Source organism: Carassius auratus, chromosome 7, assembly GCF_003368295.1.
Source record: "Carassius auratus strain Wakin chromosome 7, ASM336829v1, whole genome shotgun sequence".
Lineage (NCBI taxonomy): Eukaryota > Metazoa > Chordata > Actinopteri > Cypriniformes > Cyprinidae > Carassius > Carassius auratus.
This window is the reverse complement of record NC_039249.1, coordinates 29,233,099-29,249,413: the sequence shown is the minus strand read 5'-3', so window position 1 is coordinate 29,249,413 and position 16,315 is coordinate 29,233,099. Positions and strand designations below refer to the sequence as shown.

At 39.1% G+C, this 16,315-nt stretch overlaps 1 protein-coding gene across 2 annotated transcripts; it reads left to right on the top strand.

Annotated features, from left to right (window-relative positions):
* Positions 1-1,730: 1,730 nt before the first annotated feature.
* On the top strand, positions 1,731-16,189 carry znf821 (zinc finger protein 821). 2 transcript variants are annotated; one of them, XM_026268361.1, is made up of 6 exons: positions 1,731-2,192; positions 7,936-8,067; positions 8,198-8,307; positions 9,214-9,312; positions 11,183-11,346; positions 11,431-16,189. In XM_026268361.1, exons 1-6 carry the CDS (start codon positions 2,153-2,155, stop codon positions 12,206-12,208), a joined length of 1,323 nt encoding a protein of 440 aa, XP_026124146.1. In that variant the 5' UTR covers positions 1,731-2,152; the 3' UTR covers positions 12,209-16,189. The 2 variants fall into 2 exon arrangements, with proteins under 2 accessions (XP_026124146.1, XP_026124147.1); XM_026268362.1 differs by having other exon boundaries at positions 1,732-2,205.
* Positions 16,190-16,315: the final 126 nt, after the last annotated feature.

Sequence of the window (16,315 nt, the reverse complement as noted above, 5' to 3'; positions counted from 1 at the left end):
TTCCATTTTATTTTATTTGTATTAATTTAAGCAAATTACTCATGTTTTGTACATATTCTTTTTAGTTGTCCGTGTCAACAGTCAACAGGATATCTTTTTTCTTTCTTGACTGCAGATTTCATGTAAATGTCTTTTCTTGTTATTTCAGTTATCGTATTGTTTTCAGTGAAGCCTAAAATATACCTCTGCAGAATCTAAAAGAAAGAAAACATCAATAATTGTGTGTACTCTTTACAATAACAGCTTGCCATACAATAACAAAAAATAAATACATTTAAGAATACTAGGCAACATCTAATCTTATGGTAGTTTAGTATTACTAAAGCATGTAACATGCACCTACATTTCTTGATCAGATAGATAGATAGATAGATAGATAGATAGATAGATAGATAGATAGATAGATAGATAGATAGATAGATAGATAGATAGATAGATAGATAGATAGATAGATAGATAGATAGATAGATGACGGCATTGTCCTCCACATCCACGTATGTGTATCCCACAATGCGTCTCGTTGTTTCCTTTACAAACCAAACAGGCTTCCAAACATAGAAATCGAAAAACTGCTAGAAAGGTAATGTCCAGAAACTGTCATTAAAAGATGGGTCACGTGTGCAACAGACAGATTCAGCGTAAATATTTTCTGTTTATAAAATTATTTTCGAGTGGAGAGCGAAAGAGGTTTATAATGGATTCAATATAGTAGCCACTGCATAAAAATATATAACATTTTCACAGTGTTTCTCAGCTTTGAATCGTTGCAGAAGAGCGATTGACTCAACGTGAAAATATCACGTGGCTAGTGTTACTTTTCTCAGCGCTGTTGAGGAGCAACCAATCAGCGTTGAGTCGATAAATTAGCCGTTTAATAATTCTGCAGAACATGTCGCGGAATACTTCCCCTTGTACATCAAGTAAAAACATTCAAATTATAATATAAAAGAGCATGTTTACACGAGGATAAATGTTTCTAAATGAAAAAAAAAAAAAACACGAGTTTAAACCATAGACAGTAAAAGAAATGGACACAGCGACCCCATTGGAACTCAATTGAGACAAATGAAGCCCAGTTTTAGCGTTTTTTAGCACTTCCGTTTCTGACGCGCAGACTCAAACGAAGCTTGATGACGTCAGCAACCTGTCTGACAGATGTAAATCTTCTAGTAGCTGTGCGTGCAAACTGCCATCGTTAATCTTGCAGAGACGGCGAGCTTGAGCGGGGAGTTCTTTGGCGTGAGTGAGCAGGAGTAAGTATTCTGATTAATTATTTTGTATAGTATTTTAAAATGTAACACCCGTACGCCATATTAAGTTAATTGCCTGCGAGCTTCTCCTCCTGTCTGTACGGTAATGCGACAGAGAGTCGAGTGGTTATGATGCAATCGTTAGCCTATTTTTTACAAAAACTGTTTATACGGGGCCATAATGTAACATAGAAGGTAATGGAGCCCTTTATACATTTTCGTGTATCTTTAGAAATAAATAATGGACAAACAGAGTCTTTAAACGCCTCAGATGTAAAGTTATTCGCTGTCAAAGTGACGCCAAAATGAATGGGAGTCAATGGGAATGCTAACGCAAGTGAAGTTCTGCTAAAAGATGGCAGCCCCCACCCGACTTCAACTTCCGGTCGAGTTCCTTGCCCCTTGGTTTAAACGGTAAGTGAGCCGCAGAGCGCCCCCTACAGGAGCACCCGTGTTTCGTTGATGAATAGTGGGAGGTATGTAATAACATTAGTCATTCTTCTCAGCTCATCGCTTGAAAAAAAAAATGCATGTAGGTGAAGAGGCTCCGCAGTGCATTTCCCCGGCTACAGTGTTGCAGGCTTTCACATCTACTCTCCTCATCTTCCTCCGGTCTCTCTCGTGTTTGGAAACCGAGCTCAATCGACATGCACGCGCTCTCATCGACCGAGAGCAAGATGTCTATGTGCGCAGAAGTCCTCTTTAATTCTCTTTTAGTCAAATGATCCTGAGTCAATGTAGCGTCTGCTGCTCCCTTCTGCGTGTTGTTCACGGATTGTTGTGTGCTTTAGTCATAGACTGTATGGTTTTAGTGCATGCACCCTTGCATTGGCTGAAAGCATCTCCACATCACTCGGATCAAAGAGAGATTCGGCTTTCTTCACCCGGGAGTCGGGGATAATATGTCCAGACGCAAACAGACCAACCCTTTCAAAGTGAATTGTAGGTATCCCAGGTATCGTAAACACTTTTCATTTACATAAAACCGGCTTTTAGTCTCCTGGGGGTGACTGTGATCGTGATACAGTGTTTGCTTTAGAGGCCAGGCGTTCACACACTCTCATCACAGTACATTCACAGTATCAGCTGGTTTAAACCTAATCTAGAGGAGGATATACACACGATTAAATAGATACTTGAACACTTAGTGTGTGATGTTTGACTCCACGAGCCGAATATATCCTCACATTCACTTACTTCTGATAATGTCAAGATATGTGACCCAGGAGCACTAAACACACTTCATAAGGGACGCATTTTTGTGAGATTTGTACATGATCTGAAAGCTTTACATTGATGTATGGTTTGTTAGGATCAGACAATATTTGGTTGAGATGCTGCTATTTGAAATCTTAGGGTGCAAACATAAATAAACACTGAGAAAATCACCTTTAAAGTTGTCTAAATTAAGTTCTTAGCAATGCATAATATAGATAAAAAATTAAGTTTTGATATAATTATGGTAGGAAATTTACAAAATATATTAATGGGACATGATCTTTACTTGATTGATTTGATTGATGATTATTCTTGGCATTAAATAAAAATCAATAATTTTGACCCATACAATGTATTTGTGGCTATTGCTACAAATACACCTGTGCCACTTAAGACTGGGTCACGTATTCTTGCGAAGAGACTGAAACCCAACAATAGGCCATAAATAATGTCTTTAAATATAAACCACTTCCTGCAAACTATTGCACCTCTTCTGCGTGAAGCATGTACTCTTTTTCTGGACATGCTTTCGAGAACTAAAACAAAAAAGATTTTTCTGTTATAGAGAATAGACAATAATTCATAATATCTATAGAGATATCTTTAATATCACTTTTTAATATCACTTTTCCCCTAGTTATCAGGTTTCCCCCTTTTTTAATTTTCACAGATTCTTCCCTCACTTGTTTTCATCAGTAGGAACATAAACATGTTAACTTACATCTTTTTTAGTAATGCACAAAAAAAGAAAACATTTTTAAGATTGTTTTATGGTAGACAGTGGAGTGACGAACACTATCATGTTAATGTAAGAAACCGCTTTCCTGAATGAGTATCTGACTTCTACAGTGTTACCCTTCGTGCCATTGTGATTCTCTCTTTATTGGGAGACACATACTCCATAATTTAATGCATGCGACTATCAACAATAATATTTTCTTTAGGTTGATTTGCACCATTTCTTTTGTAAGGTTGCGCGTTGGCTACGATGCAGACAGTGTTATTGAAAGGTCGGGCTTGTTTTATAGCAATTTGGGGTGTATAAAACTGATAATTTATTAAGGTTTCACATGACTGAAGACCAAAGTAAGTTATATTTAATATAAAATATATATATAACATTTGATCATATATTCACACACTGTTAAAAGAAAAGAAAAAAAGTTACTTGCCTTTTCTTTGCATTATTTTGTGAAATTAACTAGCAAAAATAGTTTCAAAGTAAATCCCACACCATTTTTTAGTAAAGTTTCCAGTATCTACTGTTAGTCTCATATTTATGATTTAAAGATTTTCAAAGCTGAAAGAAGAGTGTTACAGTGCCGTCAAACGATTAATCGCATCCAAAATAAATGTTTTTTGTTTGCATTACATATATGAGTGTATTGTTTATTTATTTTGTATATATAAATACACACATACACATGCATCTATTTATTCAAGATATATATATATATATATATATATATATATATAATAAATAATTCTAATATTAATTGTGTAAATGTGTAAGTAAATTAAGTAAATGTGTATTCATATATGCATAATAAATATGCACACTACACACATGTATTGTGTGAACAGAAACGTATATTTTGGATGCGATTAATTGTTTGATGGCACTAAAATGTATTATTTAATAAGGACTGTAGCAGACACAGTGGGATGCACTCTGGGAAATGCTACTCCATGGGAACGTTTATGTCTTATCTTGTTCTTCAATCATGCCTGGCTTTTCTCAGTTAGGCAAAGTGAGGTCTGAGTTGCTTGTCTGGGTTTATCTGATGTCTGTCTATGACTGTTCTTCCAGCCCACCAAACTAGACAGCATGCGAGGGCCCCGTCCCCTGCCCGTTCTCAGGATTTGTGCTGTTTTCTGTTTTGTTGGTGGGTTTGTAAAGACTTTGGGATGGTTTGAATTCAGGAGCGCTCTCATTGTTTGGCATCCGAGTTAAGTTTGTCTCTTTTTGTCTTTTTTGTTCCCACCCCCCTCCAATGACTTCAGCCTTTCTCTGGTGTCTGTTGGCCGATGAGTTTGTCTCTTTGTCTGGATGCAGACAGACACTGCGTCACCTCCTGCCTACAGACACACAGACTCTGAGATAACATCACAGTGGCACACAGAGAGGGGGGGCGAGGAGAAGACGGAGGGAGGGTGGAGAGACAGATGTACGGACAGAACTGGTGGAGGGGGATGGGGAACACGCTTGCATCAATCATGGGCTGACTGCCGTGAAGCCGCTCTGTTGTATCAGTTATCCGTTTAGTTTAACGCCGATATCCTTCTGGCAAAGTCTTCTGTCCTTATAGATGCTCCCAAAAACCCTTTGAAACCATCCTGAGGATGCTGGGAAAGTATGGCGTGCAAGCTCTAGACAACCTTTGGTGATTAGTAGTTGATGTAAAACATTACTTGTGTCGGCTGTTGTTTTTCAGATGGGAAAACAATATGTGCTGGAGGCATGTAGACTAAAGCTTGCTGATCGTTTAACCAAAAAAAGAAAATTTGGTCTATTTATTCACCTTCATGTCGTTCCATTTTATCTACATTTGAATTATCTCAGATTTTTTTATATTTTTTTTGTACAAACACTCTTAATATATATGTTTACACGACAATAATGTAGTCAAAATGATTTGCATTTACACATATCCGTGAAAACCACCAAAAAACGCTGTATTATGTGTGTCAGGCCAGTAGTTGGCGCTGTCACCTTGTTAGTAAACAGTTCCTGTAGGAAAGTGATGATTATATGTTGTATATGATGCGTCTCCACTGTTGGTTGTAATATTGGTGAAGTAAATCCATACTTTGCTGAAGAAGCGTTAGCAAACTCTTAAATAGCAACAACCGCACCATGTACTCCGCCATTGTTGCATATGTTTGTTCGCGCTTGCCTTTAAAATCGACACATACCGTGCATGTCTAGATACCTAAAACATACTGTGCACGAGCATGACGTCACTGTTTTCAAAGATTCCCATTTTGGGTGTTTATACGGAAACAGTAATGGAGGTGTTTTCAAAAATGTGCACTTTGAAACCAGTAAAAAAAAAAAAAAAATGCTTTTTCGTTCCCCAAAACGCCATTGTAGTGTAAACGAACAGGCAAAATTTTAGGTTTTTGGCTGTAAACGTTGTCGTATAAACAGCCTCTTGAAAACAACGGTTCCAACAAAGAGTTTTCACATACGATGCCATATAAAGAACTACTTTTGCTTCTAAAAACCTTTTTCTACTAAAGAGAACCTTTTGTGGAATGGAAAGATTTCTCACTCTCAAAAATTAAAGGTTCTTTAGATTATTAAAAGAAAGAAAATCATGGTTCTTTTAAGAACTGTTCACTGAAATGGGAACCCAAAATGGTTCTTCTATGCAAAAACATCCTTTCAAAGCCTTAAATTTAAGAGTGGATGGATGTTAAAGGTTCTTCATGGAACCATCGATGGCAAAAAAAATAACCTTTATTTTTAGGCGTTTACAATGGAAATGAATGGTCACTGTTTGGTTATTCTTCTTGTGTTTAGCAGAGATGTGGGATGACTTGAGGGTGCTGAGTAGCCTACATGATGACATTCATTTTTGGGTCAACTATCCATATAAGGATTAAAAAACAACAACGATGCATTGATCAAATGACTATACAATGCATAAAGAGGATTTTTCTGGATAAATGTATTTTTTGAACAACTGGAGTACCTTATTTTGTTGTCTTTGTCCTAAGAGAAAGACTTGCCATTGTTCAAGCTGTCATCAGACGATTGATGATCTTGTGTGGATTCATTTATTTGTTGTTGATGTCTGGTTAGATACAGGAGTTCAATTAACTGTCTTTGCTATATTTTGGTTGCATTTGTGAGTTAAAGAAATTGTAACTGGTTGTGTTAAATAGGTGCATAATCTCAGTCGCAGGCAAATATTGTATCGCTGGTTTAGAAAACCAATGTCAAGTTGTATCTTAATAAAACAACCCATTTTTCACCAATGCTCACTGTGTGCTTTAGTAATACCCATAAATCATGGTTCTAGCCTTAATCTCCAGATCAAAATTTGTTAGAGAGTGATTCATCTTTTCTGAACCATTCAAACATTGAGTTTCCAGAACACTGTATCGTGTTGCACTGGCACTTGAAAGCATAACACCTGGGTTTATTCGTATGCTGGTTGCAGTTCATGTTACTGATTAAAGCAGCTTTGCAGAAGGAGTTTGGAGTAATGGGATGCATGCAGTGGGAAAAGCATCCCCGTGTGGGTGTATGGATTGCTTCTGGAGATGATTCTCACATTAGAGGCATTGACTCTGCGTGCAGGAGATGCAGGCCGTTTCCTCTGGGACTGCGGTGTATGTTGAGTTGAGCGTGTAATGTGGGGGTTGGTTAGAGTGTGTGTAATGTTGTAATGCAGTATCAACTCTTGTTCTGATCACACAACACCACCACAGCTCTGGCCTCTGTTTGAAGCGGTCCGTCTTTTCTTTGAAATTCAAAATTGAAGCTAGAATCATTCTGATTTGGGCTTTTTGATGTACATCCAGGATGCTTTTTGGTGACACTTTCCTAGTGATAATGCATTATAATGGTATTCCTTATAATGCTTGCATAATGCCTTATATACATAAAAACAGTAACACTTTACAGTAAGGTTTATTAGTTAAACATTATTTAATGCATTGACTAACAGTGAGCAAAACACTAGTTACAATGTTTGTAAGACTTGGTTATTTGTTTGTTGTTAGTTTATGTGCGCTTAGATATATTAAATGATCTTAACAGATACATCTTTTGATTTTTAATAATGAATTAATGCTATTTTCATCGTTGGTTCATATTAACCAATGCAGTTAAATAATGGTTACAAATGGAACCTTATTTCTAAGATCCCAATAATATGTTGTATTTTCTCATAAATTAGTAATGTTGTCATGATACCAAAATTATGACTTTGATATGATAATTAAAATATCTTAATATACTGATCGTGAATGGATACCACAGCAAAAACCTAAAACAATGGGAAAACTAAGTGACTGAATAATAGATGACAGAACATGGGACTTCTTTCTGTAATTTATTATTATTTAAACAATATTTTGAAGAACATAGTGGTCTAAACAACACTAGACCCCCCTCTAAATTTAAATGTATTTATGATTCATTCTCCTGAATGTGTTCCACAGGTTTGGAACAACATGAAAGATTTGTAATTTTTGGCAAAAAAGGAAAAAGTAAGAACAGTCATGAATGATGCCTCAAGTCATATCTATATATTTGGTGACAAAACAACAAAAAAGTATTATATTTAAGAAGTGACTTTAGTTGGGCCTGTATGCAACAACCTAGCAATCACCCAGAAATGCACAAAAACTCTCAAAATAGTCTAGAAACCACACCGCAATGCCCTAGCATACAAAGCAGGAAAGCCTTTTGAATATAGTGGCATTTTCAATGTCCATGTCGTTTCACTAACAGGGCCTTTTCACACGACTGGGTTGTCCGGCCCGCAGCACACTTTTGAGATGGATGCTAGAGAGGACTTCACTGAGGACGGGGAATGCCATAGCAACAACTCACAGGAACCTGAAGAGCAAGACAGCACAAGTGGTGAGACACACACTACTCATCAAAAAACAAACAAAAAACAGGAAGACAGCTGCGATTGAGACATAAAGGCAAGGTGACCTGTGATGGAGCCATTGATAACATGAACTAACTTTTCCCCCTATGCTGCCAGACGACGGTGATAGTGATTTTGATAAAGACGACTCCTCAAATGCCTCTGCTGATGACAGCATGACGAGTAATAAGAGCCACGGCCACATGCTACAGGATGATGTCAAGGAGGTGAGCGATGGAGGTTTAATGCAAGACGTAGATGGTTGTGTGATTATCTTGAATTCTTCTGTTATCATGATTTGCATGATAACATTGTCACAGACAGTGCTCAGAAAGCTGTTTTTACTGGAAAATAACTTGCAAAGAAAAGGAAAAAATGTAACCAGAATGTAAAATGTGTTTCGAATGATATTAAAACATCCACATATTTTGGTATTCTGGGGACTCGTTTGTCACAATATTTTGGAGATTCATTTTAATTTTTTTTACCAGCTTTGCATGCTATTCATGTGATTTTTGGCCCATTCATATAAATGCAAAATATTTGCAAGTGCAAGTAGTAGTAAAGGCTGCTTTATATAAGTGGCTCCCTGGATTGAGATGAGAGCTTGGAAGAAGCCATCATTGGATATTATATATATATTAGTGCTTGTTAAAATTAGCGCGTTAACGGAGGCGATTTATTTTTCCAGTTTAACAGTGTAATTTTTTTTTAACCCTGTTAACGCAGGGGTGGTGCATGACTGCTGCTTCTTTCTCTTTTTTTTTTCTTTACAAGAATTGCATTTGTTTAGACGCAAAACATCTTTACAGAAATGTTTATGCATTAGTAGAGTCAAAATCTTACATACAGCACCTTTAAGGGTCGATAGATATTTTTGTAGGGTGACTCATGGCTCTATAGCAACCCATTTGAGACGACAGTTGGAATGAGTCACGATAGCTTATGCATTCATTTGTCTGCCATACCACACCAGTGCCACATCAGTCAGCCACAGCTTCAGTCATTAGCAGTTTCAGGGAATAGTCACTTGTGTGCAATCATACGATATAAAAAAATATTACACTACATGTCAGACTAGAAGCCTTGTTACTCATCGATTTAACTGTTTGTTGGTGCTTAATGTATGTTAGGAGAACGAGGAGGGGACATACCAGGGGAGCAGTTTTGCGTGTCCTCTTTGTTCCCTGGAGTTCAATAGCCCAGATGAGCTCATCGCACACGTCTACCAGGTGAGGACACCACTACTTAAAGGGTTAGTTCACCCAAATAGAAAAATTATGTCATTAATGACTCACCCTCATGTTGTTCCAAACCCGTAAGACCACAGTTTATCTTTGGAACACAGTTTAAGATATTTTAGATTTAGTCCGAGAGCTCTCAGTCCCTCCATTGAAGCTGTGTGAACGGTCTACTGTCCATGTCCAGAAAGGTATGAAAAACATAATTAAAGTAGTCCATTGCCCCTTTCACACTGCACGTCGGAACGTGTCGCCTTCTGTGTGAAAGCAAACACATCCCGGGATTGATTCCGTCATTGAACCCGGGTCGGGGACCTAGTAACACCCGGGACGAGTGCTGTGTGAACAAAAGCCAAATCTAATGCCTTGTCGAAGTGATGATGCACGTCATCGCGCGACTCTTTTACCGGCTGTTTTGAAGGAAGATCAACGTTAGCGACAAAAAAATGTGTAAACTGTAATGAAGCAGAGATCAGTTATTTCCTCACTTTCCGCGCTGACGCAGAGATCGTTTGCTTGCTTCAGTGAAAGTATAACGTGCCTAGCGTTGTCGACTCGTACATTACACGTCACGCGCTGATGTCACGTGCCGTTACGGAATCTTTGCGAGTTGTGTGTGAAAGCACGCACATATCCTGGGTAATCACTGGCAGTGTGAAAGTGCAAAATCTAGTGACCAGAGAACAATTGCCGGAACACTTTACCCGTGTATTTGCCGGAATGGCAGTGTGAAAGGGGCTCATGTGACATCAGAGGGTCAGTTAGAATTTTTTTAAGCATCAAAAATACATTTTGTTCCAAAAATAGCAAAAACGAAAACTTTATTCAGCATTGTCTTCTCTTCCGTGTCTGTTGTGAGAAAGAGTTCAAAACAAAGCAGTTTGTGATATCCGGTTCGCGAACGAATCATTCAATGTGACCGAATCTTTTTGAAACCGTTCACCAAATCAAACTGAATCGTTTTAAACGGTTCGTGTCTCCAATACGCATGAATCCACAAATGACTTAAGCTGTTAACTTTTTTAATGTGGCTGAAACTCCCTCTGAGTTAAAACAAACCAATATCCCGGAGTAATTCATGCACTCAAACAGTACACTGACTGAACTGATGTGAAGAGAGAACTGAAGATGAACACCGAGTCGAACCAGATAGCGAAAAATAGACCGTTTCTGTCAGACGCTTCCGATTCGAGAACCGAGGAGCTGATGATACAGCGCATGTGTGATTCAGCGTGAAGCAGACCGACACAAAGAGCTGAACTGATTCTGTGCTAGTGTTATGAGCGCGGGTAAACTGAAGGCTTGAATCAATGGCAATCATTGCCAATGACGGCATTACGTCGAGCGCAAAAGAACCGGTGAACCGTTTTCTTCAACCGGTTTATTGAATCGAACTGTCCGAAAGAACTACTGGTGATCCGAACACCGATGCAACCGGTTCTTGACTCATGAACGAGTCAGTCTATTGTTCGTTATCTGATTCGGCTCGGTGTTCATCTTCAGTTGTCTCTTCACAGCAGTTCAGTCAGTGTACTGTTTGAGTGCATGAATTACTCCGGGATATTGGTTTGTTTTAACTCAGAAATTACGAATGATTTTCTAATTGCTCTTTTCAAACCATTTATAATAAATGGAGACTTATCAAATGATTACTTTTCACCCTTTTTGAAGCTTGAAAGCTCTAGTCCCTATTGTAATTGCTTGAAAACAATGACTGGTACATATATTTAAAATCATCTGGAAGATAGAAATTCATATGGATTTGGAACAGCAAAAGTGAATAGTGACCGTTTCTTTAAGTCTCTTCATTTGAGAAGAATTAATGTATGAAATCTCTTTGTACCTTATTTACTTTCATCAGCACACAGCTGAGAGTGGCAGTAAGAGCTATATCTGTCCTGTTTGTGGAAGAGCTCTTAGTTCTCCAGGCTCTCTTGGTCGTCATCTTCTCATCCATTCAGAGGACCGACTGTCCAACTGTGCCGTATGTGGGGCTCGCTTCACAGACACTAACAACTTCAACAGGTCAGTTCTTTACTCGAGATGTGATTTTACTAGGATGCTGTTATTCATTGTTGATTCTAATGGTTTCCTGGTCTGAAATTGTAGGGAAAAGTTGAAGGAGTTCCTCGACACAAGCAGTATAGAGATCAACAGTGAGGGTGAGGCCTGTGCCATGTCCGACTCTTTACCCAGAAGCACTATGACTAACCCAAACACAAATCCTGGTCCTGGACTTACCTCATTACCAGATGGTCTTCTCTCTTCTGCACCTCCTTTTCCCTCACTCCCCGACAGCCTCAGTCCTCAAAATACAGGACTTCCACCTCTTCCAGACCTTATGAACCCTATGCCTGTGTACCCAGCTGGGGTTTTGTTGGTTTGTAACAGCTGTGTAGCCTACCAGCAGCTTGTGGATGCCCAGTCGCCGACCATGCGGAAATGGGCAATCCGTAGGAAGAATGAACCCACAGAGGTGCGGATGCAGCGGCTTGAACGGGAACGAACTGCCAAGAAAAACAAGCGATCATGTGAGACACCAGATGAGCGGGAGATACGCCGCTTACGAGACCGTGAGGCAAAGCGTATGCAAAGGATGCAGGAGACGGATGAACAGCGGGCACGTCGTCTGCAGCGAGACCGGGAAGCCATGCGACTCAAGCGGGCCAATGAGACGCCTGAGAAGAGGCAGGCAAGACTAATCCGTGAAAGGGAGGCAAAGAGGCTAAAGCGGCGCTTGGAGAAGATCGACCCATCCCTGAGAAACCAGATCGAGCATGACCCTGCTGCGATGGCTGCTCTCACTGCAGATATGAGTCTATTCCAGTTTTCCTTTCCCATGTCCGTCCCTTCCATGGACAATGGACTGTTTATGAAGCTTCCCTAACAAGCACAGCTCCAAACACCTCTCAGCCCAACATTTTAGAAGAATTTGCCATTCTTAAAGAATAACCATCTTGGCCAAAGTTGTGATGAGAAGGTTATAGTCTTGCAGTTTCAAGGAGGTGCTCACTCTGACAGCGATTTGCAGTGATGTAGGCACCAGATGGCTTTCACTTTCAATGACAGATTGGAGGCAACATGAAAGACCGTGAGTTGCAATGCAACAGTGTTGTGCAGAGTGACAGTGGGAGTGTAGACAATGAAGCTCACATGTTCTGCTGCCTGATACACTTGGATATTGTAGTTGAGTACAGAATTGGTTCTACATGACAGACAAGGCAATTAATATCTCAGTGAAAAATAAAATAGAAGAGTAGGCATCATGCAGATAATGTTCCCATCTGGTAGGCAGAAGAGAATAGAGGAGCCTGCGGCACCAGAGTCCCACAATCACCATCAGTCAAGTAGGAACACCTACTAGCGACCAGGACCACGTCGACTTGCCAATGATCAGATCCAATGATTTAATTGCTGTCAGTGTGAACAACCCTTTATGGATTTCTGTAACGTATTACATAATTAACTGAACTTCTATAAGAAATTCCGACATTCACTGAAGGAAAACCCTCTCAGTAAGCATGTTTCAGGAGACTTACCTACTTTGTTTTCAAGGCTCAGACTTTTAGCCGTCTTTCTTCAGAGCAGTGAAATCCTTCCAGAAGGAGGTTCTCTGTTTGCACATGGACCTACAGCGACAGGAGTGAGACATTTAGCCACACTCCACACTCAGCCTACTGTTCAAATTTGCCTGTCTTAAAGGTTGGAGTTTACCTGCAACTATGGCTCACCTCCCAGAACCCAAGATTGGGTCACTACTAGCTCATACTCACAGAACCAACTACCTCATCATGGGATCTTTGCATGGCCTAGTCACACCTATGACCTCGACAGGAACCACAGGGGTTGTGCAGGTCCACATACTGACTCAATGTTCTCTATGCCAACATGAACTCTTGTCCAGGGGTCCACTAGTCCTGCTTTTGAGGGTTAATCCTTCAGAGTTCACCCCGAACCAAGGTATTCAGGGTTACTTGAAACCCCCAAGAAGGTGTGCTGGAGTAGATTAGAGATAAACTGTTGGCCGTCCTAGAGCAGGATTGGACACCTCTGGTATAATCATTGCCCTACATGTTTGCAGAAACAACTACATTTTATTTAAATGGCGTTTGAGTGCCTCTGACCCATATGCTGAAATCCAAGTGGGCTCATGGTCTTTGCTTATACAGACCATAAGGTGTCCTACTTGTCAAGCTTTATAAGGATTCCACCTTTGCAACCACTGTGTCCCTCAATGCACCCTTTAGTTGAGCCCAACCTGGTTCGGACTTTGAAAACAGACTACTAACTGACAGTCTGTATGGCATTATATTACTTAAGTGTGAACTCCATGAAAGACTTAAGGGCTGAGGGTACCATTTGGGACAAGGCCTCAATTGGAGACTTTGTCCTTTTTTAAAAGAGGACGGTCATTCTCCGGATGTACTGTTAAATACTAAAAGCATCCGTTTCAAAGCACATTCAGATACACTTCTCTGACCTCCCAAAGGCTTTATACCTTATCACAATGCTACACGGGTTGATATTTGTCTAGGAACTCGGGGATGGTGTGGATCACTAACATCCTCCTGAGAATACAGAGGAGCAGGAGACCTCCTCTTCCTCATTCTTCATTATCATCCCCACTTGCTCAGATCATATACTACCTTTTACTCACCTTTACTGGTCACATTGGCCTTTTTTTCTGTTGTTCAGACTGCAAACTCCTCACGTGAGCCAAAATGTCGAAATGGATATTACGCAACTCCATGGCGTTTCAACTAACCAACCAATCTCTGCCCTCTGCTGCTGTCAATGTACTGTATAATGTGTATGTTACCTCTTTAAACCAGTATGGTCCCACACTGGACCTGGGAATGCTTGTTGTTGATGGTGAGGCACTTAGTGTGTGCTCGATCTCTGTGGCAACATAAGTAGTGTACAAATTTAAACGGTTGCCTTTTTCACTGGAAATTTGTGCTTTGGTTTTATATTTAATGATTTAAATGGATTTGTGTGGTCATTCTGTGAGATGTGCAATGATGTAAAGGTTTAGCAAATGCATGTACAATGAAACAATCAGGACGAACACTTCCAGAGAGAAATCCCTCCTATATGAAGCAGTGATGGCACTGTATGTAAAAATTTAAATGACAAGGTAGACACATTTGCCAACGTTTTACACCAATTCAAAGGTGAAGTGTAGAATTGCTGATCAACATCTGATGGCCAAAGTAACACTTGCATCCCAAACACTGCCCCCTGTCTTCCATTATTCACCAAACAGGTAATCCCCCACCAAAATTTAACCAATTCAGATATTGACATACAAAGAAAAAGCACCACAGTGTTTATGGTAGTGGTTCTAAAACTTTTTGGGTCAATCACTTCAAGAGTAAAACAACAATGGCAGACCACCAAATCTCAATCAGGGGTTTCATTCAATGCCCTTTAAGAAGGCTGTTTTCTTTTTTTTTTTATAGGAACTCATTTCTTTTAGCTAATAAACTGATGAGCCAACTATTTGCTGGCTAAGAAATTGGATGAAAAGTTTACGTCCAATTTGAGAACATAAAATGAGTATCAATTCAGTAGGTTAGTCAGTTAATTCAGTGTTGGTGCTTTTATTTATTTACTTTTATTGTCTAAACTGGCACACAACAGTTTGAAAACCACTTTCCAAGTTGAGAGAACATTACACACCAACTTTACTCACTTTTCAGTGTTTCATATTGGGCAAAAAGTTATGTCATGTTAAAACGGACCACTGTACATCTTTAAATACCTCTTGAAAACAGGGTAGACTTTCTGTGTATGATTTGTCTTATATTTCATTCCAATACTTACAATTTATTTATTACTGCAGTGAATGATGCACATTTCAATGTTTTAAATTCACAATGTTGTCATTACCTTCTTTAGAGATACCTCCAATACTCAAAGTGAAGCAGTTGAGCTTTCCCGCACAGTTGAATGCAACCGGATACTGGTCCCACATTTATGCTGTTGTGAAGTATTAATGATGGGCTCCTTAAGTAAAAGAAATGATTTAATGTACATGTGATGACGCATCACTATGCAACTGAGAGCTGTACTCAAGAAACTTTGTATTACTACTATGCAGTTTATATGAAAGTAAATGGACTCATGCTCGAGATCACAAACCTCAGGCAACTCTTGACAGTCAAGCCATTGGTCCTCAAGTCCGTAACCCTCGCCCACCAGATCCATCCTTAGCTTTGTTTTCAGTTGCACCCTTGATGATAAGGACCGAGTTGATGTATTCAGGAAGAACAATGCAATTTTTATGACCAATTCCCCCGAAGTTCATAATAAAGTGCAGAGTTATTTCATACAATAGCATCAAAGATGTGGAAACCCATTCTGATGCAATGATAAAATCAAATGATTCTATATATTCCAGAATGATATGGCTGGATGCATTGTCTATTTTGAAGATAAAATATAAAAGAGTATTTTCAAACATTAACCCTATTTAGTCTTTCCTAAACTAGTATTTTTAGTGGTATGAATTGCAATGTGACATGTTGTGTATTTAACAACTATTTTATTTTACATGTCTGTGTATATTAAGTCAGTAAACCCCTGGAAATGGACCTTGCATGTTATAAACTACTTGTTCTAAATGCATTTATAGGAGCTTTTCATTTAGGATTGGCGTTCAGTAATGAATTGCCTTTTTGTCAGTCCATCTAGATATTTTCATGATAATGTTTACAAATCTAAAAGGCCAAAATGAATGAAACTTAAAAGTCACAATGCCAAATGGTCCTGTTCAGAAAGCCATGCTCTGTTATTGGGTTAACAGATTGAAAGCTCATGATAAAAGCAGGAACAGAATGTGGAATAAACATTGACTTTACTGCTAGGAGTCTGTTTTTGTCTTTTGTTTTTCTCTCGTCTCAGACTTTAAGGCCCCACATTAATAAAAAGATGCACTGTAGTAGATATAATGCATTTCATCTTAAATGTGGTCATAATATATTTTGATTCA

What these genes read in the sequence shown, in the direction of transcription:
- znf821 (XM_026268361.1), top strand. Translation starts at nt 2,153, where the DNA reads ATGTCCAGACGCAAACAGACCAACCCTTTCAAAGTGAATT. An exon ending in CAACCCTTTCAAAGTGAATT is followed by an intron (nt 2,193 to 7,935) that starts GTAGGTATCCCA and finishes TTTCACTAACAG; the next exon opens with GGCCTTTTCACACGACTGGG. An exon ending in GACACTAACAACTTCAACAG is followed by an intron (nt 11,347 to 11,430) that starts GTCAGTTCTTTA and finishes CTGAAATTGTAG; the next exon opens with GGAAAAGTTGAAGGAGTTCC.